This window comes from Geotrypetes seraphini, chromosome 8, assembly GCF_902459505.1.
Source record: "Geotrypetes seraphini chromosome 8, aGeoSer1.1, whole genome shotgun sequence".
Taxonomy (NCBI): Eukaryota; Metazoa; Chordata; class Amphibia; order Gymnophiona; family Dermophiidae; genus Geotrypetes; species Geotrypetes seraphini.
Window position 1 is genome coordinate 122,651,073 of NC_047091.1, and position 26,818 is coordinate 122,677,890.

General features: G+C 39.3%; 1 protein-coding gene across 1 annotated transcript; it reads right to left on the reverse strand.

Annotated features, from left to right (window-relative positions):
- Positions 1-1,237: 1,237 nt before the first annotated feature.
- Positions 1,238-25,547, reverse strand: RNF126 (ring finger protein 126). Its single transcript, XM_033957347.1, is given in 14 exon segments — positions 1,238-2,103; positions 2,105-2,163; positions 2,165-2,237; positions 2,921-2,964; positions 2,966-3,042; positions 3,157-3,223; positions 3,225-3,242; positions 3,439-3,468; positions 3,471-3,511; positions 3,597-3,664; positions 13,439-13,683; positions 21,772-21,835; positions 23,082-23,140; positions 25,389-25,547. Coding segments are annotated over 14 exon segments (942 nt in total). The 5' UTR covers positions 25,464-25,547; the 3' UTR covers positions 1,238-2,081.
- Positions 25,548-26,818: the final 1,271 nt, after the last annotated feature.

Consider the following 26,818-nt stretch of genomic DNA (forward strand, 5'->3'; position numbering starts at 1 on the left):
TGGTGGAAGAGCAGTTCACTGAAACGGCGAGTCTGATTTTGGGGGAAACAAAATCAATTCACCGAAGTGAATCAGTGAATCAGGTTTGAATATGGTAAATCGTGGCAGCACTAGTCCCTATTGTGTCAGAGATGCAGCTTCCAGAACTGGACACAGGCCTCTAGTGAATTCTCAGTAATAATGAGTGCAGCTTATAACCTTGCTCTGGATACTCTAGGGTGCCCTCTAGCTCCAGGTACTGTTCCTGTTTCTAAAAGTCAGTTCTGCTCCCTCCCTTTCCCCTTCTTCGCTGTTCCTTTGAACAGGATTAGAGCCCTTACTTAAAAAAAAAACCAAACAAAAAAACACCCACTTCTGTCCACATTTGCTAATTGTCCAAAGAATCTAACAAACTTGACCCTGCTGCAGATCTTCAAATGTCCTGGACTCCCTCTATTATTCAGGCATTTTTTTTTTTTCAAGAGAGGCAAGACTGTGTAGGTAGTACAGTCAGTATATTGCAATAATCTGAAAAGAAATATTTCACTTGCCTGATTTGGGTTCCATAGCACTGCCAAATCCTCTCAGCTGGTTATTCTATGGGCTCATGTGAAAAGACCTGCCTGCCTGCCACATACAAATCTACACCCAGCCTTGCATTATACTTTGACAAGAATAGAATTCTTGTAACAGAGGAGTTACAGCACAGAGTTGCACGAGTCAGCACTGATACATAAAAAAAAAAGCCATGCTGAGTCACATCAAGGTCCACAGAGTCCAGCCTCCTATCTCTGACAGCAACCAGTGCAGATCACAAGACCTGGCAGATCCTACAAAGTAGATCCATATATCCTAGTAGCTAAGCTTCAGGAATGAGCAAAGGCTTTCCCCAAGCCTACCTGGCTAATAATTTTTTTATGAACTTCTCTTCTACAAATTTGTCCAAACTTCTTTCCAACCAGGCTGTTTTAGTCACCTTGACCACACCACACTCAAATCATGAGCTTCCCCTCCCACTGTTTTGCCTTAGTGTATCACAGATGGTCACAGAATTACCCCATAAGACATTCTCACTACACATCATACAAGAACACCTGAAACAATCTGATAGATTTTAGCACTCCCTATAACTGCTTATATTTCATGCCTGCATCTCTTGAAAATTATATCCCCCAAACCTTTTCTCTTTCATGATCATCCAAAATCTGAAACACCAATAGAAAACCCAGAAAAGCATTAACAGCCAATCTCTCTCAGATGAGGTACAGCATTCAAATGTTGTTTAATTTGTTAAAAGCCTGGCTGGCAGCAGTATGCTCTGATTTCAGCTTCCCCCTCACATCCTGGAGCAGACTTTTTGTAAGGAAATAGGACTGCCTCACCCTGACCCATTAGTCATCCTTCCCTCACCCAATCCCAACAGCGTAACTCCTTCCTAAATCAGCACAAAGTCAGGCTGCCTAAAAAAGGTTTTAAGGTACATTAGTTCCTTTTAAGAAGAAAATGAGTAGGAAATATATGTTCAAGCTGTTTCCTAACATCAGCTGACCTCCAGGAAGCAATGGGAAAATGAATGGATGCTACCTCAAAAAAAAAAAAAATAAGCACCATCTTCCAGCATCTTGCACAGGGCCCTGCAGCCAACACTTCCACTGTGCATCAGCCCTATTAGCAGAAGGGAAGTCAGGCCAGGTAAGGTATACAAATTCCAGAGGCTGCAGCCAGCAGCAGTAACCTCTGGAGCCAGTAAAAGCATCAACATTACCCTTTAATTTAAAAGTTAAAAACTTCAAAGCACTTTAAAAAAAAGTTGTAATTTCACAGCCATCCAGCCACCACTTCCTCCAGAATGCAGTGTTTCAGGTTCACAGCCATAACTCCTCCGAGTCCACATGGTGCCACGGTACCATCACACAGCTGGTGGCTATTGTTCCAAAATGTGCTAGTGGCGAGGGAGAAAGGCCCCATGTTCGGCCTGTGAAGTTCAGTTAAGTTCTCCAGTCCCCTTTGCTGCTCATCTCAATTTGCAGAAACCAGGGAGGGAGTGGAAAGGATGGGGAGGAGGGGGGAGGGAAGAAAACAGGGCTGCTGTGATTTCCACTTCATGAGTTATTTGCAGAGTTTCTCAGTACTGGGTGAACTGGAGGAGGAAGAGGAGGAGGAAGAGGAAAAATCCATTCCAGTCCAGTCCTGGGGGATTTGTGGCTGTGTTCTGTCCACTTAAACTCTTCCGGCACACTGGACACGTGTCATGCTGTGAGGCAGGAGGCAAAGAGAAAAAGCCAGGCTAAGACACAGTATATCTTACTAAAGCTGCATATTCTAAGACTCATTAAATGATATTAAAGACCCAGAGAGCCAGCACGGTCTCTAAGAACTATCTCACATTTGGGTGCAGCCCATCACTCCTTCTGGCAGGGCAGAGGGAGAACTGAACGAGCAAAGACCCCCTGCCGTTGTTCATTGTTACAAAGTCCAGAAAGCTCACTGTTTCTGCACTACTGCAGCCTAGCTCACAAGAGAGAAGACAAGCAGCTCATACCTCAGCCCTATGGCTCTCCTCCAGTAGCTGCCAACAGAAAAAAACAGCATCTGGATAGGACACTGCCTCATACCCTGGCTCCACCACAGGATAAGGACAGCAAGGGCAGCAGCAGTTCCCCATCCAAACCAAAGTATGCCAACCCTTCGTGAGGTGGTTAGCTGGTATTTATTCATTCCTTGCTGCCAGTTTAGCTGGCAAGTTTAAGCAATAGGCATCAATGCCCTGGAAGAATTTGCAGTAGGAGTACATGATGTATCATTAAGAAAATATTCTCTTGATGCTAAACCAGAGTCCTAAGCCACGCAAAAGTTCTTCTAATGCAAACTCTTGAATAAGAACCATCACCAAAAACAGCCAAACTGGTGAAGTTTCAGGCAGAGGGATGGCTCACCTGCTTCTAGCCAGGGGACAATACAGTCATTGTGGAAAAGGTGGTTGCATCGGTAACTGCCTGACATTTTCTCCTACTGTATAATCGTCTTTACACACTGGACACTCCAGCGCAGAACCTGCAGATTAGCAAGAGAAATATGAATAGACTGAAGCCAGGGGCCTCATCATACAAGGAATTGTGCAGATGCCAACACGGTAGATGCCCCTTCCCACTTGTGGCACATACCTACGTCGTGTTCCTTCTGTTATCTGTATAGTTGGGAGTGCCTGGATCTTCTCCTTGTCTGCTGGAGGAGGTCCAGTGTTTCTCAAATTGATTTAGTAACTGAAAAATACCAGAAAATCAAGTTCGGATACCTGACAAGAAAAGACACATGGCCAGAGCGAGTGAGAAAGGGAGAGGTTCAACATGCAGAAAGGAGGAAAACGAATCCTGTGGGTCAATACACACGTGCATGGCTCTCAAACACTTAAGAGAGCCATGGTCCCTCAGGTTCCAGCAAGCAACAGCAAATTTTTACCTGGGTGATAATAGCATCCAGCCCGTTGGACACCCCAGGCATATGTCCATCGGATTGGAATGTAAAAACCCCCCTGAGATAGGAGAGAGAAAGCAGAATTAATACTCATTTGGGCCATAAAGGCAGGTGGCACAAAGAGTCTTAGCCTCCTGACTCACCATGGTCCTAGTCCCCGGTTTGCATCGCTGCTGGTGCAATAATTCCATTTACCAATTGCTGTATAATTCTGGAAACAGCCAAGCAAAGGTCTCATTAGAAAATAATCCAGATATAGATCAGGACAGCAGGGTATTGGCCCATGGCCCAAAACACGGTTTCCAGAAACAAAAAGCAATACAGTTTATTACTATCCAACAGGCAGATACAGAAACACCACGGCATGAGACAACCCTCTCTAGGCTGTCCAGTTATTCTACATTCCCACTACAAGGGCAGATCCCAGCATAGAAGCCTGGCTACTTGCAGGACATTGATCTGCTCAAACGTCTGGCAAATTCCCTTCTCATTGGCTCTCTGTATACAAGGTCCTATTCTCAGTTCACCACCTCATCCCTTCCGTGTCCCCCCCCCCCCAACTTATTAATAATCCAAAACAGATGCCAAACTAGAAGGATTTAATCCTAACATTTGGCCACATCAGTCCCTGTGGCCTCACTAGACAGTATCCTGTCAACATAAACCCCACTGTGAGCAAAGTGCCTGTCTTTGAAGTGTCTTTTAACGAAGCAACTCTGGGCATGCCGAGGAGGATCTGGAGGGGCTGGATAAGAACTAAAGAGTTACATCAAAGATGTTATGTGACAGAAGCAGTAGTTGGAACATCTGTATATACAAACTTCATTTGGATGGACTGTTCTCATCTTTAGCTGCTGCTGTTCACCAAATTAGTGGTGAGAGTTGCACGCTGAGAACTTGGGTTCAAACCTGCCAATACTTCTTGTGACTTCAGATAACAAACCTGAGTGAACCGACATTAGTACACATCATTTTATACAGTGGGACCTAGTGACCAAAAATCTAATTAATGCACTTTAGAACATCAATCCATTAGACTGTAAGCCCTCCATCAACATACCTACTGAACCTAGGAAAATCAACTTGAGGTATCAATTAAAAGGCCTCAAATACAGACAAATAACTTATGCTTCTATATATCCCCTGCTTTCATCATATTTATTTATATATTCTACCCACCACGGCAGCCATCACATGTAGCAAAACTAAACAAATAATCAGAATGCCCAAGTCTGAAACAGTAGCAAGAGACTGTAGAATAGCTGTTCCAGCTGCTGTGATAGGTGGTGCAGACCCCAAAGAAAATCTATAGTATGCTAGATGAAGTATCTAGCCTGCATACATTTACACAGCTCAGACTGAGATGATGCAAATTAAAGCACCTTTCACATGTCAACTGGCCAGCAAAAATCTAGGTGATTTCTGGGGAGCTGTGGATGCTAAGAACTCGATCTGGCATTCTCCACCCAACTCTCCAATCAGCTCACGAGTCCTAATGTTCTCTCATATGCACCCTATCATGGACTGGATAGTAACTAGCCCACCCTAGACCAGCTGGCAGTAATCCAATGGATTTCTGCACAAACCCGACATTCTTTAATCACAGCTCAAGGAATATACACTGGAGAACAAGGTCACTCAAAATGGCATATTATTACAGCTCACGAGGGTCCAGTGCTCTGGTCAAACAATTTATGATTTTAGAGCCCGATATTTAATAAGATTTATGCTCCTAACTTTGGGTCCTTGTACTAATGCGCTCCAATGGATTAGTGTGTACTAAATTCTATGTAATTCCATTGTATATCTATGGACTGATATGGCACTTAACTCACACTACTTTATAGGCACACCTTTTGAGAACTAAGTTTATAAACTGGCCCTGGAAAATTTACTAGGGCTGAGTGCATACAATTATTGCTCAAAATTTCACTATATTCATAAAATTTAGAAGCATAAAAAGCAAGTGATAACAGGGAAGATTTAGGACAGGGAAAGAAGTTAGAAGTCTAATAGTGGAAATCGGTGCTAAGCACCGAAATTAGGCAAATAAATCTAGGCAAATGAATAGCAGGTCTACATTTATAAATATAACTTTCAGCTCCTAAATTAAGATGAACTTGCAGCTGAAGAGTTATGCTCTTAAGGTTGGTCTCCCCATTATATTTTTATTTTCAAATTTTTACAAAAAGTGTACATAATAATAAAATACAGTTGATAAATGCATGGTATCACTTTTTTATCTAACACAATGTATGTCTGAGTTTGATTATCCCCTTCACCCTCCCCCCACCCTTTTATTGCTTTAATATAATATTTTTATTTTCAAATTTTATAAAAGTATACAACATATTAGAATACAATTGATAATTATTCAATAACATATTTATATCTAATACAATATATTCTGGATAAATTTTATTCATTTTCCCTCCCCCCACCCTTCTATTATTTTTTTAATCATTTGTTACATTTTGTATCATATATTATAATATATTATATATAACTTATTTTCCTTAACACCCCCTATATGTGTGTCATAAAAAAAAAAGAAAAAAAAGAAGAAAAGAAGAAAAGTATTCTATTATTTATTCATTACAGTATTTTGTCAATGGCCCCCCATATTTTTATAAATTTATTATATGTCCCTTTTGTATTGCTATTATTCTTTCCATTTTAAAAATATGGCATATTGTATTCCACCAAAATGTGTAATTTAGGTTGTTGTAATTTTTCCAATTATTAGTTTATATGTTGAATGGCAACCCCTGTCCATATTAATAAAGCTTATTATTTTCTGGTGAAATTTGACTTTTTTTTCTCATCATTGTTCCAAATAAAATTGTATCATATGATTATTGCAATATGATGTTTCCTTTAATTTATTAATTTGTGGCCAAATTGAATTCCAAAAAGTTTTTAATATAAGGACAATGATATAATAAATGATCTAATGTCCCTGGTTCTAGATTACAGTGCCAGCATCTATTAGACTTAGAACTATCTAGTTTTTTGCAAACGAGTAGGGGTCCAAAAAGCTCTATGTAATAAAAAGAACCATGTTTGTCTCATAGACGCTGACACTGTACATCCCATTCTCCAAGACCAAATTAGTGGCCATTGAGATGCATTAATTTGATGTCCAATCTCAATGCTCCAAATGTCTCTTAGACCCATTTTTGGTTTTTTAATTAAATATCCAGATATTAATTTATACCACAATGCGGCTTGATGTCCTAGGAAGTTCTGCTTTAAAGCATAAGAACTTTAAACTATATTGATTGTTTATGATTTCCATTCAGGGAACCCAACCTGAATGGCCTGCTTCAATTGCAACCATTTAAAACTTTGTGTTTTATTAAGACCAAATCTATGTTGCAATTGTGAAAAATCCAAGCAGTTTACCTTCTGATAATACATCGTCTAGAGATCTAATGCCTGCAATAATCCAGTTCTTCCAAAGGATTTGAGTTCCGCCAATTTTGATCTTGGAGTTTATCCATATGGATTGATTAGTTGATTTGTATATTGGGATGGGTGTTAATTTATCAATATATCTCAATGTTTTCCAAGTATCCATTATTATTTTATTTTCTCTGTATCTTTTAGGTATATTGATTACTTGGTAAATGAACTAAATTTAGGGGAAACATAAGGCGCCATTCCAAATATAACCAATCTGGTGCATTATCTATAAGTTCTGGGAGGATCCAATACATACCCTGACGTAGAATATAGGCTTGATGGTACCTATAGAAATTTGGAAAATTTACCCCTCCCTCCTTAATTGATTTTTGTAAGGTTGCTAAAGCTATTCTAGGTGTTTTACCAAGCCAAAGAAATTTTGTTAAAATTCTATTAAGCTTTTTATAAAGGATCCCTGAAAATAAATAGGTATCCATACTCATTTGGTAGCAAACTACAGGCAACATCATCATTTTGATAGTTTGAAACTCTTCCCCACCAAGAAATATGTAATGGGTTCCATTGCTCACATAACTCCGTAACTTTTTTTAATACATATTTTTCATTTTCTTTTACAGTATCTTCAATTGTTTTTTTTAACTTGAATGCCTAGATATTTAAATCCTTCTTCTTTCCATATGAAATGGAAAAATATCAATTAATCCTTTTACACAGTAAACATTCAAGGGTATAATTTCAGATTTATTCCAATTAATTTTATAACCTGAAAATTTGCCAAACTTATCAATTAATTCCAATAAAGAAGATAAGGTAGACTCTGGGTTTCTCAAATAAAGCAAAATATCATCCGCATAAGCCGAAATTTTATATTCCATATCTGAATATGGAATACCTTGTATCTCCCTCGTTTGCTGTATTGCTAACTATAAGGGTTCTAATACAACATCAAATAACAAAGGAGATAACGGACATCCTTGTCTAACTCCCCTCTGCAATTGAAAACCATCAGATATCTTATTATTAATATTTAATCTTGCAATTGGGAAGCTATACAAAGTTTTTACCATTTGTATAAATCCAGAACCTATTCCAAACCATTCTAAAGCCTGATACATAAAATTCCATTCTACTCTATCAAATGCTTTTTCAGCATCTAATGAAACTGTAAAAGCCGGTTCATCCATTTTTTTTGACAAGTTTAGCATGTGAAATAATAGTCTAGAGTTATTGGAGGAATGTCTTTTAGCAACGAAACCCGTTTGATGTATATATAATATGTGGGAGAGCTTTGGCTAATCTCAAAGCCAAAATTTTTGCCAAAATTTTATTATTCAACATTTATCAAAGATATAGGCCTGTAGTTCGAAACCAAAGTAGGATCTTTATTTGGCCTAGGCAAAACAATTATTATGATTCAGCCATAGTACCTTTTATATTACCTTTTATAAGTTGTGTTGATATAATTTTAATAAATGTGGGGAGAGGATATTTTGAATGTTTTTTAAATATTCTACTGTGTAACCATCACCACCTGGAGCAGGATCAACTACTAAGAGATCTCAATGCTGTTTCTAATTCTTTTAATGATATTAGGTTCTTCTAAACTTCGTTTCATATGATCAGGAATCTTAGGTCCATTAATTAAATCTAAAAATTTTTTTCCATCTTTTTTGTTTCTCCAAATAAGGTTCGGAAGAATATAGATCCTTATAAAAATTTAAAAATTGTTTTAATATTATATTTGTTTGATTTGTTATTATACCATTATCATCTTTTATTCCATTAATATTAGTTTCCTTTTTTTTGCCTTAAGATAATTTGCCAATAATTTTCCCGCCTTATTAGAATTTCCATAATACACTGTTTGCTTGGAAAACAAATCTTTTCTTATCATTTTTGAAGTTAATTCATTATATTTACCTTTTACTTTCAAAAGAGCTTGCAAAACTTCATATTCCCATTTACTTATCAATTTAGCTTCTAATATTTTTATTTCTTTTTCTAATTCTATATATTGTTTTTTAATTTGTTTCCTAATAAAAGCTGAATATGATATAATATTACCCCTCATAGTTGCTTTAAATGCATCCCATACATTCTCTATAGATGTATCTTCCACTAAATTTGTTTGAAAAAATTCATTAATTTGTGTTTTAAAATTTTCCAAAAATTTGTCATCCACAAGCAATGCATTATCAAATCTCCAAAGAGGTCTATTATTTTCTAATTGATCTAATTGTAATTCTATCCATATTCCCGCATGATCCGAAATGATAATAGGATCAATGGAGGCTTTAATCACCTGTTGCACTTTATTTGTTGAAACAAAAATATAATCTATTCTTGAAAATGATTTATGAACCTGTGAACAAAATGAATATTCCTGATCATTAAAATGAAGAATACGCCATATATCTTTCAAATCACATGATCGAACTAAATTATCTAGACCTAAAGATTTTAATTTTTACCTGGTTTTTTATCCAATAATGGATCCATTACAGCATTAAAATCTCCAGCCACCACTAAATTAGAGGCAGCCAGTGGTAATAACATATTTTGTAGCTTTTTGAAAAATTCTGATTGATTCGAATTAGGGGCATATATATTAAATAACGTCAGGGTATCATTTCCCATACCTATATCGATATGTATCCATCTTCCATGTGGATCTGAATTTTTACCTTTATATTGGCCATACATTTTTTATTTATAAGATTGCAACCCCTGCTTTTTTACCACTGCTGGAGCAAAAAAACATTCCTTTATCCATCCACCTGATAATTTCTGTGATTCCTTCATATTAAGATGGGTCTCTTGCAGACAGTAAATATCCGCATTTTGCTTTTTTAAAAATGTTAATATTTTTTTCCTTTTAATTACATGATTCAGGCCATTGACATTAATAGAATATATTTTAAAAGACATTATACATTTTAATACTTTTCATTATCTTATTCTTCCTCTCCTCTTTCATATTTAATATCCAAAAAATTTTCTTCATGACACACATATTTAACCCTAATGTATCTCCCTTAATTATTCTAATAAATATTTCCTTTCCCTCCCTTTCCCACCCAATACATTGGCTGCTTAAGGATACACATTGGAACTGTAATCCAAACATTCTCCCCATTCCAGGCAATCAATATTCAATTTTAAAAAATTTCCCTTCTATCTATCTATATTGATCTTTTATATTTTTAATCATTTTCCATAACATTTCATTAATGTATCATTATCCATTTAACAATATGTTAATTTGTATTTCCTTATTTCAACATATAATTATTTTAAACATATATGTAGTGTATTATTTAATAATTTTCCTATATTTTGTTCTTTCTTTCTATAATTATTGTTGTCTTTTCTTTGTATTGTTTTCCTCCTTTTCTTCAGATATTTCGATATGTTATATTTTCTAATTTTTCATAGAGTCTTCAAAACCATCTTAATGTTTATGTTAAAATATCATAGGTTCTGGTTTAGAGAGAAAATCTTTTAGTTTTTCGGGATCCTCAAAATATAAGGATTGTCTCCAGATGATACTCTCATTTTCGCCGGGTAGTATAGACCATATTTAAATCCTTTTTCTTTTAGTAGAGGTCTCATGTCTAGTAGTCTTTTTCTTTTATTTGCTGTGTTTTTGGCAAAGTCTGGTAAAAACCATAATCTTGATCCTTTATAATTTAGGTTTTTATCTTTTTTTGCTGCATTTAGTATCTCTAGTGCTTGTTGGTATCTCAGCATTTTGAAAATTATTGGTCTTGGTCTGTTTTTGTTTTCTAAATTTTTAATTGGGATTCTATGCGCCCTTTCAATTTCAATTGGTTGTTTCAAGTCTAACTGTAGTATTTTTGGAATTAAATTTTCAAGGAAAAGGATAGTATTTTTTCCCTCTAAATTTTCTTGTATTCCAAAAAGTTTGATGTTTTTCCTTCTTCCTCTGTTCTCGTAGTCCTCCAGTTGATCTTTTAATTTATTTAATTCCAGGCTGTCGTTTTTACATCTTTTTGATTCACATTCTATAGTTTCCATTTTTGATTCTAGTTCAGTTGTTCTTTTGTTGTTAACTTCCATTTGTCTATGAATATTTAAAATTTCTTCTTTCATTTCCGACATATTAGTTATAGTTTCCTTAAGCATTTGTTTGATTTGTTTTAGTTCTTCCATAACTTCTGCTTTGCTTAATATGTCTGATTCTTCGATAGGAAGTGGTATCTTGCTTGGTGTTATTTGGTCTTGTTTCTGTCTTTTTGCAGATGTACCAGCCTCATTTTTGTTTTGTCTGGTGCTTGCCATATTATTGTTTCTTTTTTCGTGGATTTTATTTATTCAGTTTTGTTAGGAATCTTAAAATATATTTCAGTCACAATTTTTTTGTAATCTGTCTTTGATATCTTTTCTTTTTTACTCCAGTGTTGCGTTGTTCTAGTACTGAGCAGATTACAAATCAGTATCTCTGTCCAAATATAATAGTCAATAAAAGAAAAATCCTTTTCCTCTTGTTCTCAAGACTCTCTCTCTCAGAATTTCAAGCAGCAGAAATTTATTCCACAGTAATTTCTTATTAGTTATCTGTTTTATTGTCTCAATGAGAAAGGAAAAGAAACAAGTCTCCTTTTAATGTCTTTCAGCTCTTTAGAAACACTATGTTATTCAGCACATAAGAAATAATTATTTTTCCTCAGGCTTTACTTTGACTTCAGGCAGGAGAGGGCTATATCAATGTCATATTTTTATCTTTGACAGGCAGCCCTCTATCCCAATCAGTCTGAAGTGTAAAATTTTCTATTTATTAATTAAATGGAGTATTCAATGTTCTACTAGAAATTACTTCAAGCAGAGGGTAATTTGATCTTTTTCAGGACTCCAACTCAATATCGGCAGGAGAGAGCTGCTTCAAATTGTCTCAGCTTTAGATTGTTAAACTGACAACTGCCTTATAATGAGATCGTTTTGTTTTTTCAATACTTCAAGTTATTAATTGATCTCTCAGGGCTTCAACTGGCTGTAAATGGCAATTTCAAACTGTCACAGCTCAGGAATTCAATCAACAGCAGGCTTCACACTAGAATCAGTCTTTTTCTTACTTTCTTTTTTTTGGTCAGTTTAAATTTCTAATATCCCTTCTCTATCCCGTGCCGATCCAATTTTCTTTATTCAATGATCTGTCCTCACATAAAGAAACCGGCAAAAAGGACAATACTGATCTCTCTCATTCACCACCCGTAGGGCTCTGAGTCAGCGCCGGCAGGAGAAATCAAATCGCCACACAAATCAACTGACAGCAGCCTCACAATTAGATCAGTAACTTTTTTCAGTTTTAATCGCTCCAGCAAACCTCCTCTTCAGTCTCCTAATATTTCAGTAAGGAGAAAATTTGCCGATTCTTTGCCCTCAGAGTCTCTGTTCAGCGCGGGCAAGAGAAATTTGTTTCAAACCGCCACAGCTCTATCTTTTAAATTTCTCTCGCTGCAAGACTCTCTCTCTCAATGCCCATAAATTTTATATACGTTGGCCATTTTAAGTTTTTATCTATCTTCACTCTCTGCTTTGCCGTTTCAAAAAGATAAAAGCCGGTGAAATTACCTTCCCCTCAGCTTTTTTTGATGTCGGCGATTTGATGTCGGCACTCTAACTTTTCAGCTGTTATTCTTTCAATCTTCAACTTCAGGCTTTAGAGGGTAACACCATCATTATTAATAATTATTTTTTTTTTGAAATCTTCAAGAAGGGAATAATATTTTTTCTTCAGTTGCCTAGATATAGAGGAGCTTAGCGATTACACTTCCATTCGTGTTCGCGTTAAGCCACGCCCCCCCTCTTAAGGTTGGTCTAAAAATCCGCCTAAATTGGCACGTGGATGATCAAAGACAGGTCGTCCAAGCGCCGATAATTGAAATGAGTTTTAGACGTATCTAAAAGCAGCTTAGGCCTTTTCACTGCCGCTGTACACCCAGAATGAAAAGGGGCGTTTTTGAAGGAGTGGTTAGGGTGGGAGGTAAGCAGGATGTGGGCCGACTATATACATCCTGCCTACCACCCACCCTAACCACTCCTTCAAAAACGCCCCTTTTCACTCTGGGCGTACAACGGCAGTGAAAAGGCCTAAGCTGCTTTTAGATACGTCTAAAACTCGTTTCAATTATCGGTGCTTGGACGACCTGTCTTTTTGATCATCCACGCGGGTTTTTAGACGTATTTCCATTTCGATTATGAACCTCTTAGCTTTTAGCCCAAAGCAAATGTAAAACTTTACTTAGGGCTCCTTTTACTAAGGTGCACTAGCGTTTTTAGCGCACATTGAAGATTAGCGTGCGCAAACCCAGCGCTACACAGAAAATACTAACGCAAGCTCTATGGAGGTGTTAGCATCTAGCGTGCGTGGCACTGTAGCGCATGCTAAAAATCGCTGGCGCATCTTAGTAAAAGGAGCCCTTAGTGTGCAAAAACACTTATCAGATTAAGAACGCAAGCAGCTACTGGCCTCCTGCAGGAAGCAACTGCATCAAGACTGTATTCACAGAGAACTCCCTTCCTCCAGGCTTTCTCTCACCCTTCCAATGTGGGCACACCCTCATGTCTGCCAACGGTGCGGTGCGCATAGCGCCGTGCTCTAGGCTGCCGTGCTCCATATCTCTGCCGAGACTGTTGCTCCCTCTCTCTCCTGTTTTCTGTGTCTCTGTTGTCTTCAGTCTGGGTAGTAGCTCCAAAACCAGGAAATTCAAAGCTGTCATCAAAAACACCAAACGCAAACTGCCCATAGCCATGTGGCAAAGTGAAGACTTGCTGATCCAAATTCTGGAAATGTTAGAAAGGCAACCGGATGTTTTTATCTGTCCTCACTGGTGCACGTGTGCAAATGGTGCTGACAGGCCACAAATAAAATGCATGCAAGTTTCCAAGTTTATTCAAATTTTTATAAACTGACCATCGACATTCATCTGGTCGGTTTACAATGCTAAAATAATAAAAAACATACAATTTTGAAAATAAAAAGGGGTGGTGGGAACAAGATTGAGATGATTACATTTTACATAAATGATACAGAAGGAGAGAGGGGAAGGGAAGAAGAGTAATTACATCATAAAATAAAATAAGAAGAGATATGAGGGAATGGGTGGTTGCTTCATAGAAGCGGTTCTCATGAGAGGAAGGAAGAAAGACGTTGCGGTTGGAAAAGCAATGTTATCTTATTGTTTGGAATGTGTCCTGGAACAAAAAGGTTTTGAGATTGGTTTTAAGTTTATTGAGAGAATTTTCATGGTGGAGGTGGCATGGCATGGCATTCCAGAGTGTTGGAGCTGTGACGGAGAAATCTGTGCAATAGAGATCTTTAATTGAAGGAACGGTTAACAGGTTCTGATCAGCGGATCTAAGGGTCTTGGATGAGGGGTAAGGAATGATGTATTTATCGAGGAAAACTGGAGAACGGGTAAGTTTGATTTTGAAAACAAGAAAGAGAAGTTTATATGTCATGCGGTGTGAAATTGGTAACCAGTGTGTTTCTCGAAGGAGAGGGGTGACATGATCATACTTTTTAGCTTTATGGATTAGTTGGATAGCAGTATTCTGGATGAGCTGTAGTCGAAGTGTTTCTTTTTGAGTAATACCGTAATATAGAGAGTTGAAATAGTCAAAGTGAGACTTTATCAGTGAGTGAATCAAGGTTTGGATAGAGGTGGTGTCAAGTACTGAAGTTATGGAACGAATTAGACAAAGTTTATAGAAGCATTTTTTGGTCAGAGAGCTAATTTGGTTATGATATGTCAGATCTTTATCAAAGGATGACTCCTAGCAATTTTATTTTGGTTTCCATTTGAATTGGACAGGAATCTATACAGATTTGCCCTTTTAGGGTTTCGTTACTTTATGCTGGGAAGAGTAGGCCTCAAGATTTGGTTATATTGAGGGATACTTTGTTTGGAGCCAGTTACTGATTTTGTCTAGTTTGGAGTTGATTTCGAAAATGTTCAAAGAAGGCCAAGGCATACCTTCTACCATAGTGGGAGGCTAATTAATAGACATAAAGCAATGTAAAAAAAAAAAAAAAGTCCAATAAAAAAAGGTATCACCTGATTTTCCTAATATTTTTGACAATCTTTCAAAGGCAGATTTGCTTTCTTCAGGTCAAATAGGAGAAAAAGATAGCAATATTAAACTATATATGGTAAAACACAGAAGGCATTGCAATGACAGCCTCCAATGGTGGCTGGATAGCTATGAAATTAAGGTAGATTGGGGGGAGGAGAAGTAACAGGGAGAGGTGGATGTGCGACAAGGCAGTACAACTTTATGATTTGCAATGTAATGGGAAATCCAGATTTATTTATTTTAAAATTTTTATACCCTCTAACCCTAGGCGGTCCACATAAGATCAAACATACAATATTGTACGAATACCAATCAGGATTCCACACACACTACAGCACTGAAACAGCCATAGCCTCCATTGTGGATTACATCACCCGCGTACTCAGTTTAGGGAATCATGCACTAGTCCTCCAATTCGACCTGAGCAATGCGTTTGACCTAGTAGACCACGACATACTACTAAGCTGTCTAGATGCCATAGGCCACGTGTTAAATTGATTTAAAGGCTTCCTGAAAAACCGATCTTACCAGGTCATCAGTGAACAAGTCTACTCCCAATCATGGACCAACTCCTGTGGTATCCCGCAAGGTTCCCCACTATCACCTACCCTAGTCAACCTATACATGTCTTCACTAGGCCATGATCTATCCAAACTAAATCTCCAAATGTACATATATGCTGATGATATCACAATCATCATCCCCTTCTCTACACTATTGACCGAAACCAGACACTTCATTTCATCCATCATCAATGGACAAAAAACTTCAAACTAAAACTAAACCCTGTGAAAACTAAAATATTTATGGCCACCCCAACGAACAAATACAAAAAATCATCAATCAGTTTACAAGGGAGAAACTTTCCTATTATCCCCACTATTAAAATCCTTGGAGTGACCTTAGATCAGCAACCGACATTTGATGCCCACACTGACATCTTAGTAACAAAAATGCTTCTATCTACTATGGAAACTACGTACGATAGACTATTAGTACAATCACTAATCCTAAGCTCACTGGACTACTGCAACATCATCTACCTAGGATCCTACAAAAAAAAAAAAAAAACAACAAACTACCAAAAGATTGAAAACAATCCAAAACACAGCCATACGACTGATTTTTGACCTGAAAAAAAAAAAATCAGAACACATCAACCCATATTTCAAAAAACTGCCAGAATAATTTTCAAATTCAGTTGCCTATGCTTCAAAACACTATTCAGCAGGGCACCCACCTACCTTCTAAATCACTTTGTTCTCCAAGACAAACTCCGCTTCTCACTCAGAACATTCCTATTCACTTTTCCGACTTCCAAAGGATGCAAATTCAAGAGATTCCTTGACAAGACACTTTCATTGGCCCAAAACTGGGGGTTCCGGTTTATATTCAGGACTTCCCGCAGGCCTGCCTTAGGCCGGGATAGGAGGGATCCCGTCTCCTGCTCCGGCTGACACTAATAATTACCACCCTCCCTCTCATGTACTTGTTCCCTGGTGGTCCAGCGTGTATCCCACGCTGAAATCCTGAAGATTGTAAAGGTAGTAGCCAGCGGCACACCAGGGCCGGCATGCAGGAGCGAGCTTTTCGTGCTCCCAGCCGGCCCTACACCTCTCCTTGATAGGCTGCCGCAAGATCTCACGGGATTCGCGGTTCTCACGGCAACCTATCAAGAAGCGGTGCAGGGCCAGCCGGGAGCACAAAAAGCTCGCTCCTGCATGTTGGCCCGAGTGCACCACCGGCTACTACCTTTACAATCTTCAGGATTTCAACACGGGATACACGCTGGATCACCGGGAAACAGGTATGCGAGGGAGGGTAGTAATTATTAGTGTCGGCCAGGGCAGGAGAAGGAAGGGATCCCTCTGGTCCCGGCCTACCACTAGGTGGTTTAAGTTAAGGGGAATGGTTAATCTGCTGGCTGGGTTAGAGGGCAGAGGGGAATACGGGACAATCAAGCCATTGTGGCATCACTGATGAGGTTGGCTCTTTTTAGAGGGAAGAGGGTACAGGGAAGAAAGCTGGGACAGTGTTCAAAGCCTGGCAGGGAGGGGGGCTTGGTTCACAGCCTGGTAGGGAATGGGACTTGGTGCAGGATAGTGAGGGAGGGGGGCTGGGTGTAGAACTTGGCAGGGAGGGAGGCTAAGTGCAGAACCTGGCAAGGCAGGACACTTGAATATTAAGCCGTCCGACTTATATTTGAGTCAACCATAATTTATTTATTTATTTTTTAATTATTATTTTTCTTCCTTTTGGGGGGGGGTGTCTCGACTTATATTCGAGTATATACGTTAAGTAGTATCCTTTTATGGTGAATGTTTTTCCCTGTGTGAGTAACTGTGGAGTCCAGTGCTACCACAGTCTACAATTTGTTATATAGGAAGGGCTTGTGCCAGTCTCTTTTTGAGCGTCTGTCTTTTAGTATTTCATCCTCCTGGAGCTGAGGTTGTTGATTTTTTTAAAATGATTTTTCTCAGTTTTTCTAGCTGTGGATTGCTTTGTCATTACAAGAGGCACCCTTGCTCTGGTTTTCTTTGTACCATAACAGATTTTCTCTGGGTGTGTTAAGAGGCAGTCTTCCTGAAGATCATTTGGGATGGTAGCCTGTTTGAAGGATGTAGTCAGGATTTTGTCTCTTGGGTCAGAACATACAAAATAGTATCTTTTTGAGGCTTTGCTGTATACAAGGGCAACACCTCTGTGGGTGAATATTTCTCAGAACCTGGGACACTGCATAAATGTATGCAGTGGTCAAAACGCTAACAAGTAACTTTAAAACAATCCAGGAATGTAAGACCTTTGAAGTTAAAATGATGAAATATTTTTGACATCCACTAGATAGGATTTAACAAGGATCTGGATTTCCTAATACATTACAAGTCTTAACCAACAGGTAGAAGCTCTGGCAATAATCAACTAAAGCAGAACCATTCAATTCCAGATGAGTACATAGATGGATCAGAAACTGGTTGGCGGGTAGGAAACAGAGGGTAAGAGTGAAGGGCCACTACTCCGACTGGAGGAGGGTCACGAGTGGGGTCCCGCAGGGCTCTGTGCTCGGGCCGCTGCTATTTAATATATTCATAAATGATCTAGAAACAGGGACGAAGTGTGAAATAATAAAATTTGCGGAAGACACCAAACTATTTAGTGGAGCTCGGACTAAAGAGGACTGCGAAGAATTGCAAAGGGACTTGAACAAACTAGGGGAATGGGCGACGAGATGGCAGATGAAGTTCAACGTTGAGAAATGTAAAGTATTACATGTGGGAAACAGAAACCCAAGGTACAACTATACAATGGGAGGGATGTTATTAAATGAGAGTACCCAAGAAAGGGACTTGGGGGTAATGGTGGACATGACAATGAAGCTGATGGCACAGTGCGCAGCGGCCACTAAGAAGGCAAACAGAATGCTAGGCATAATCAAGAAGGGTATTACAATCAGAACGAAAGAAGTTATCCTGCCATTGTATCGGGTGATGGTGCGTCCGCATCTGGAGTACTGCGTCCAATATTAGTTGCCGTACCTTAAGAAGGACATGGCGTTATTCGAGAGGGTTCAGAGGAGAGCGACGCGTCTGATAAAGGGGATGGAAAACCTTTTCATACGCCGAGAGACTGGAGAAACTGGGTCTCTTTTCCCTGGAGAAGAGGAGACTTAGAGGGGATATGATAGAGACTTACAAGATCATAAAGGGCATAGAGAGAGTAGAGAGGGACAGATTCTTCAAACTTTTGAATAATAAAAGAACAAGAGGGCATTCGGAAAAGTTGAAAGGGGACAGATTCAAAACGAATGCTAGGAAGTTCTTCTTTACCCAACATGTGGTGGACACCTGGAATGCGCTTCCAGAGAGCGTAATAGGGCAGAATACGGTACTGGGGTTCAAGAAAGGATTGGACCCCTGCTGGAAAAGGGGATAGAAGGGTATAGATAGAGGATTACTGCACAGGTCCTGGACCTGTTGGGCTGCCGCGTGAGCGGACTGCTGGGCATGATGGACCTCAGGTCTGACCCAGCAGAGGCATTGCTTATGTTCTTATGAGTGACGTATTTCAAATGGGTCAATATAACATTAAAGTCAGTTTTATCATTGAAAGAACTGGTAGCACTAAGTGGGTCAAAGCCCTGTAAAACATCTTTAGCCACATCAGGGGTAAAACTTAAACCCGTCTGCCATGCTTTCTCAATTGTTTCCATATCAAAGGTTAGACAAATCTTAACCAACAGGAAGAAGCTCTAACTGTCCACAGCAGAAAATGTAAAGAATACAGCTGAAACGGGCAGAAATATACATCTAAATTGGATCTAGATACCACAAAACTAAGAAGAAAGCTGCATGGTATTAGGCACAAAGGACCCACCAGTATGTGATTTAAAAAAACCCTTGTTTTTCAAAACACTGCACTTACTTTAAGCTTGCATTAACAACAAATTTTAAAGATGGTGCCTGCTATTTAGCTAGTGAAGTTTAAAAAAAAGTTTATTTTACCAAATACAGGTGGGTCTTTTGTACTTAATTCCATGCAGCTTTGTTTAAACAGGATCTCTTATTTTTAAGGTTGTGGAATCTTGGATAGCAAATCTGGTATAAGATACTTTGAAGTGTGTGTGTTAAAAGAAACACTACCCCTGAAGAAGCCTTGAGTGAAACGGCAGATTCTCCGTTGGGAGTTTAAAACCAAGTGTTTCCTTTTTATATTCTGGTTTTGTAAGGATTTTCCAAGTCTTTCATTAAAATAAAAATTATACAAAAATATAAATAAATTAATGATTATATGTGAGGTTTTTCTAGACAGTGATAATATTCACGACCCCAGTAAGACTCAGGGTGTGAACCATTGTTTGGATGTTTGAGGTCCTTTTCCTCAGTTTTGTGGTGTCTAAATCCAATTTAGACATATATGTCTGCCCATTTCAGCTTTATTCTTTCCAATACATTACAAACCATAAAGCTATAATATTGCCTTGTCATTTTCTGGTTACCCATCAACCTCTCCTTGTTTCTCCCTGTCCCCTTCCTGTACCCCCTACCTTTCCTTTGAGACTGTCATTGGAATATTTTTCATAATTATCTTTTCTGATAGACATCTTTTGCTTGTAGTTAACCTGAAGTTCAAGTTCAATTTATTTGATATACCGCCAATATAAAACCATGATTAAAATCCTAAGTTGGTTTACAATCCTATAATTATTAAATGCTAGGCCGCGCATGCGGCGCCACTCTCGCCGCGTCGTTCCCCTGAGATCTGATCTGTTCACGTAGGTGAGAGTGCTCACATGCGTGGCTTTTAATTACGTCACAAGGATCCCAACTCCACAAAGCCGGGGGGGGGGGGGGCAAGAGGAGAGGGTACCGGCGCTCTGAGCAACCCCGAGGGCAGAGGCAGCCCGTGAGGACGGCCACCCTCGCAAACTGACAATTAAAACGGCTCATGCCGTGGCCCTGCCACACGCGCTCGGCCCCCAAGGCGCAGCAGCCCTTCGTTAACTGGCGGTGACCTGGGAAGGGGTGGGGGGAGGAGGAGGAGGTGGGAGCTCAAGTGCAACCGTCCCCCCACCTCCTCCCCACCCCTGGATTCAGTTCCATTTCTCCTAGAGCCTCACCAGCGTGCGGACCTCGGTTTCCCCGCCTCTCCCCCCGGAGGGACCCGACGGACTGAGGGAGAAGGAGATGGAGTGAAGCGGTGGCAGCAGTCGTGGGAGCTGAGAAAACTTTCTTAAAGGGACAGTAACGCTGGCTGCTCACACGCTCCTCTCTGGACAGATAGGCGCAGGTATGAAGTATGCAGCTTTCAGCTCTGTCTCTACTGAGACCCAACACAGCGTTTGGAGACCTGGGGAAGGGGGCACAACAAATACTGGACCCAGGCACAGTGAGGGGGAGGGTGAAGAGACACACTGGACCCAGGAGTGGGGGAGAAATGCTAGGCCTAGGGTTGTGGGAGCTGAGGGAAGGGAAAGAGAGAGAAACCTGGAGCATAAGGGGAGAGTTAAGAGAGGGGGCAGATGCTAGATTGGGAGGGTGCAGTTGCAGAAGGAAGAAATGCTGATCCAGTGGAGGGGAAGAGAGATAGATGTGTAGACTACAAAAGATGGGTGGGGGGTCAGGAGGAAGGGGAGAAACAAGGCAATAACGGAGAAGGCCAGACCACGGGAAGGGAAGGGGGGCCGAAGGCCAGACCGCGGGAAGAGAAGGGGGGGTGGGGGGAAATGCTGCTGCTGCTGCACAGGGGGCAGGGAAACACACACAAAGACAGACAAAGAAAAGGGGCCAGGGAGAGAGAAAGAAAGAAAGACAGACAGACATATATTCTAGCACCCGTTAATGTAACGGGCTAAAAGACTAGTATATATAATAAAAATATAAAAGGGGAAATAAAAAAAACTAATAAACTAACACTACAGACATCACCAAAACATGAGTTAATAAATAATTAAGGAAAGGTTACAATAACATCATGGGCTTAGGAAAGAAAAGGGAAGGGAAAAGAAAACATGGGAGGATATTAGGGTAAAAATGTTCTTATTCAGTAATAAGCTCATTTACTGAAACTATGAACAATATCATAGAGAAAAATATTATGCCATTAATAGAGCTTTGAATGTTATGGATGTGAAATCTTGTTAAAAATGCGCATTATGTTAATCTAATAAAAAATAATCACTATATTTTTCTCTTTTTTTTGTTCTTACTTTTTTTGAATTTATTACTTTAAAGTGGACTAATATGACATTATATGTTATCCACAGTGGGAGGGGGAAACAATCCAGAGTGCAGCACTTACTTCAAACGGATGCCGATTTTGATCGCTGGAGTTGGTCAAAATAGTGGAATTTTCTTCTGTATTTCTAACAAAAAACAAACAGTCACTGCATGTGACAATATGATAAAAATGTTCTTTTGTATGCAGAGCTACCAATGTTCCTGAGTGGTAGGTCATTATACCTCAAAACTGAGCTTACCAATCCATATGAAAAACTACCTTGAAAACTAAAACTAGTTACAACCTTCCTAGTAAAGTCACATTTCAAACCATCTCCTGTCTTTGATGGAAGTTAAGTGACAACACACTAAAACACCCCCAAAGCCAGGACGGAACACACTGTAGCTCAAACCTTACATTTGATTTTAGCATAAGTGAAATTTGTTTGTATGGTTTAGACTGTAGTCAGTTACAAGTGAAAAAAAAAGAATTCAGTAACATCCTATCCACCCAGGACCCATGGACTTCAGTGATGCCAGTTTCACTCCCAAATTAAGAACATAATGGGCTGCTGGCCTCTGCTATAGAGACAGTACACAGAAATTATACGCCACTTGCAAGCTGCCTGTGTACACCAGCACAAAAGAGGGAGTTCAGTCACTTTTTGGCATTCATGTAACATTTATTTAGGTTCTGCATCAGGTTTGTAAGAACAACCCACTTTTGTGCATTTATCATAAACTATAATTAAGCTTGAAAGCCTGTGTCCCGGGGTAATTGTTAGTGTAAATTCTCCAGTCACTGGCCTGCTTAATCTATTTAAAGGTAAGGAATTAAAAAAAAAAATCTAGGGCATCAGAAAAAAAATAGCACTGCCTTAAAATCATTATAGTGACTGTTTTCTAGCTTTCACACTGGAAAATGATTTTAAGGAACAGCTGTAGCCATTCCAACTTCTGCTCCAACTCTCTGGTCCTTCAAAGAATCATTGGCTTCTCAGTGGGTCTGAGAATGGAATATTTTATCTTGTTCATTGCCTCATGGTAGTCTACCAGGAACCCCACACCCATTTCCTCATCTCACAAAGCAATACTCATAACTACAGTTTTTTCATTTCCATCCTAGTATTACAGAGAACATTTAGTATTTTCAAAGTTAAGCAAAAGTCTTACAAACACAGTGGATCATTATATACTGTAAATTAATGAAGTACAGTTTTAAAATATTAAAGACATTATCCCCCTATAAGTGAAATCAAACCCTTTCTTCTTCTTTCATGTGGAAGGAAATTTTTGCAGATCTCACTAGCATCAGGAGCAGAATGCTGCCAGTTTGCCTCTACCATAAATCCCCAGAATATCTACTGCCATTCTCCAGGAAAAGGCCATTACCTGGTCTCGTCTGGAAGCTCCTCAATAAAACCAGATTCACACTGTGGACAAATATAGTCCTATGAGAAACAAAGAGAGATATGACAGAGGCTCCTAGAGCTTCCAGGAAGTAATTCACAGAAACACATAATATAAAAGCAGAGAAGAGCCACAAGGCCCACCTAGCCTGCCCATGTTGCTTCCTGATGCACTGCAATAGACCCCAGTTAAATTTTATTTTTTGCTTCACTGCTTTGCAAGTAATGATCCTCAAAGTTTATCCCAAGCTTTCTTGAATTGTTCATGTTTTTGCCTTCTTCACTTCTCCATACACCTATCACCTTTTGTGGAAAGACATATTTTTTTAATATAACTCCTAATTCTAAAGTTTGATTATCATAGCATTCTCTCGTTCTATAACTTCCTCTTCATTAAAGCCTGTTTGATTTTCACACGTTATGCATATCCAATCAAAATATATGTTCATCTATCTGTCTCTCTCTCTCTTCTCTTCTAAATTATAGATATTTAAGTCCCTTAATCTTTACAGCCCCACTTTGGACTATATACTGAAATATGAACTCCAAAATTGGACATAATACTCTGATCAGGCCTTAATAAATTTTCTCTGAATCTAAGAACTGGCAGCCGAAGCCTCTTTCATCCTAACCTCAACCTCATTCCTAGCACTCTACAATCAGCCCCCTTCCACGTTTATTTCATACTGATATACCTACAATTGTAGTGCTGTTATAGTAGTTTACAAACGACGAAAGAGGAACCAACAAAGTCTGCAGTCAGGGATACGAAGACAAACCAAAGCAAGGAAAACTGCAGATGGGCGTTCAATGATGCAGGCAAAGTTTATTAGGACTTCCCTATATCATTCTAATTTTCTCTTTCTGCTTATTCCAAGGACAGGCAACATAAAATCTGTTTTACTCCTTGGGATCTTGCCAGGTACTTGTGACCTAGGTTGGCCACTGTTGGAAACAGGATACTGGGCTTGATGGACCTTTGGTCTGTCCCTGTATGACAACTCTTATGTTTTTATGATGCTAAATATACAATCTCAAAAAAATGTGATAGAAATGGTATAACTAACCTATTTTGTTGTGAAAAATGTTAATGCAGTAGTAAATAAGTTAGATCAAAAACCTTGAATGTAATATAAAGCAGGATAGGCAGCTAATGCTCTCTGCATAGTAATGGTTCCACAAGGTCAAATTTGTGCACTCCATGAATAAGTCTGACTGCTGTGTTTTGGATTAATTGCAGGCACTTTAAGTTGCCAATCATCTCAAGCTCCCTGCCCCTTCTCATCCTGCTGTGTGCTTTGTCTCTATACAAGGCTTTTAGTCATGAAGTGCAGGAATTCCTGAACTAGTTTCAGGATATAAAGTGTGGAAGTTCCTATATGGCACAGTTCAAGTTTGCTGAAAGTCATATGGTTTAAAGGAGATCATTCATGTCTCTGTCAGTAGTGACATGTGAAAATACCATATGCCAGGAGCCATTTCTAGTCACCATGGTGACCTGCTGCCTGAGATTTGTTGAGTTTTTCCTCTAGTTGAGGTTTCAGCCTATATTAATTATAACTGGTTTTGATCTAAGATTTGATTGTATACCTTTCCAAATCCAAGTTTGGCAAGTTATAAAGAGGTTTACAAGTTATTTCCATGCCTGGGGGCTTACAGACTAGGTTGTACCTGAGGAAATAGAGGGTGTGGTGACTTGTCAAGGTCATGAGGAGTTTCAATTGGAGAAGCTTCCCAATCACTGCCAATTATGCCTCTCCAAACAGAGCTCAGTATCCCTGTGGCTTTACCTCACTCTTTGGCTATCTTGAGATTATCAAATTCCATCATCCTAATTTTCTCTTTCTTACTCAGTACACCTCAATATCTCCCAGGCACTTTCCTTAGGCATCTGCACTTTTGTTTCTGCACAGAACTTAACCTGCTAAACACCAGGAATTCCCCAGGCTCTCATCCTGTTTCTTCCTTGCTGTTTCACACCTCTTTACAGGCGTGCACTCTCCACTCATACAAAAGCAGAAACATGACTTCCCTATATCTGTAAAAACCTTCATCCTGACAGATCTAAAGGCAGCGCCGTTCTCAGCTGGTTCCCAGAGAAGAGACTAGAGAAAAATGAGCTTCACTGCTCATAACAACAGAAGCAACAAGAGCCTCCAGCCCCAGCTCTGTGCCTCTCCTCGATCGGTCTCTCCTTCCCCGGTTCTGCCCCTTGCTCTCCCTCTCTCGCAGAGCAGAATTCAGGTTGGCGAACCCTCCCTCCCCTGTGCTGTACCCATCCGCCTCTCACCGGCAGCCGCGGGCTAATCTCGGCCGAGCAGGAGTGACAGAAATACCGTCCAGGCCGCGGCGAAGCCTCCGCCATTTTTCCTCCTCTGTTGCTGACGCACAATGACGTCAGGACGCCTCACCCTACGGTAAACGTGATGGACCAAAAAAGAGGCAAAGTGGAGCAGGCGTAGTATAAAAGCGCGGAAAATGTGGGCGGGGCAGCTGCCAAGGGCTTGTTCGCTGCTGGTGGAGGTGCGTCTTCACGCTACCGGTTTGCAGAGCTGAGTTCTCCGATTGTCAGCTCTGCAAAAGTCTAGCTTGATCGAGCAGAGAGTGTGTCTGTATCTTATAGCGCTATAGAAATGATAAGTTGTTTTTAGTCATCCCGAAAAATTTTTTCCTTTAATGCAGTTGAAAGCAAGGTCAAATGACCCACGTATTTCCTTATTAGAAGAGCAAAAGGCTGACAGAGTAGGCGCCTTAACCTGTGCCTGAATTTGTAATATGGAAAAAGGTAGAATTTATGTGTATGTTAAAAGCATAAGAAATTGAATGCTGACATGATGGGGCGTAATAATTTATTCAGTTTAGTGTGGGGGTCCATTGACGTCTTTTGTTACTTCGATATAGTTGTCTTCCACCTTTACTTTTTCTTTAGATTCATGCACACATCCAGGACAGGGCGGATATCTTTTTTGTTTATTCCTTGATTTAATGTATTGGAAGGGAGGGGGTATTTTTTCTTTATTGTTATTGATTGACTATAAGTGCCTATTCTGATTATTAATGTATGTATAATTTTCTGCACTTTGTATTACCCTTGAAAACTTAATAAATATACTGTATATATTTTTTAAAAAGACAGATTACCTATATTAACTTGCACATCAAAACAGGGATATTTACTGTACATTTATTTGAGGAATGTCCAGATGAGGTAAACCAGTGGCCCTTTAAGCCAAATATCCTGCTCATCTGGGTTGTATGTAAGAAATGCTTAACAATGATTGGTGTCCCACTTTTCTTTGTCCAGGGATTGGTGCTATTTAACTTATTTATACATTTTCTAGAAATTGGAACTACAAGGGAGGTGATTAAATTCACAGATAACACAAAACTGTTCAAAGTTGTTAAAACGCATGTGGATTGTGAAAAACCGCAGGAAGATGTTAGGAAATTGGAAGATGGGGGCATCTAAATGGCAGATGAAGTTTAATGTGGACAAATGCAAAGTGATGCACATTGGGAGAATAATCCAAAACATAGTTATTGGATGCTAGGGACCACCTTGGGGGTCATCGCTCAAGAAAAGGATCTGGGTGTCATCATAGATAATACATTGAAGTCTTCCGCCTAATGTGCGGCAACCAAGAAGGCAAATAGGATGCTAGGAAAATGGATGGTTAAGAAGACTAAGAATGTTATAATGCCTCTGTATCGCTCAATGGT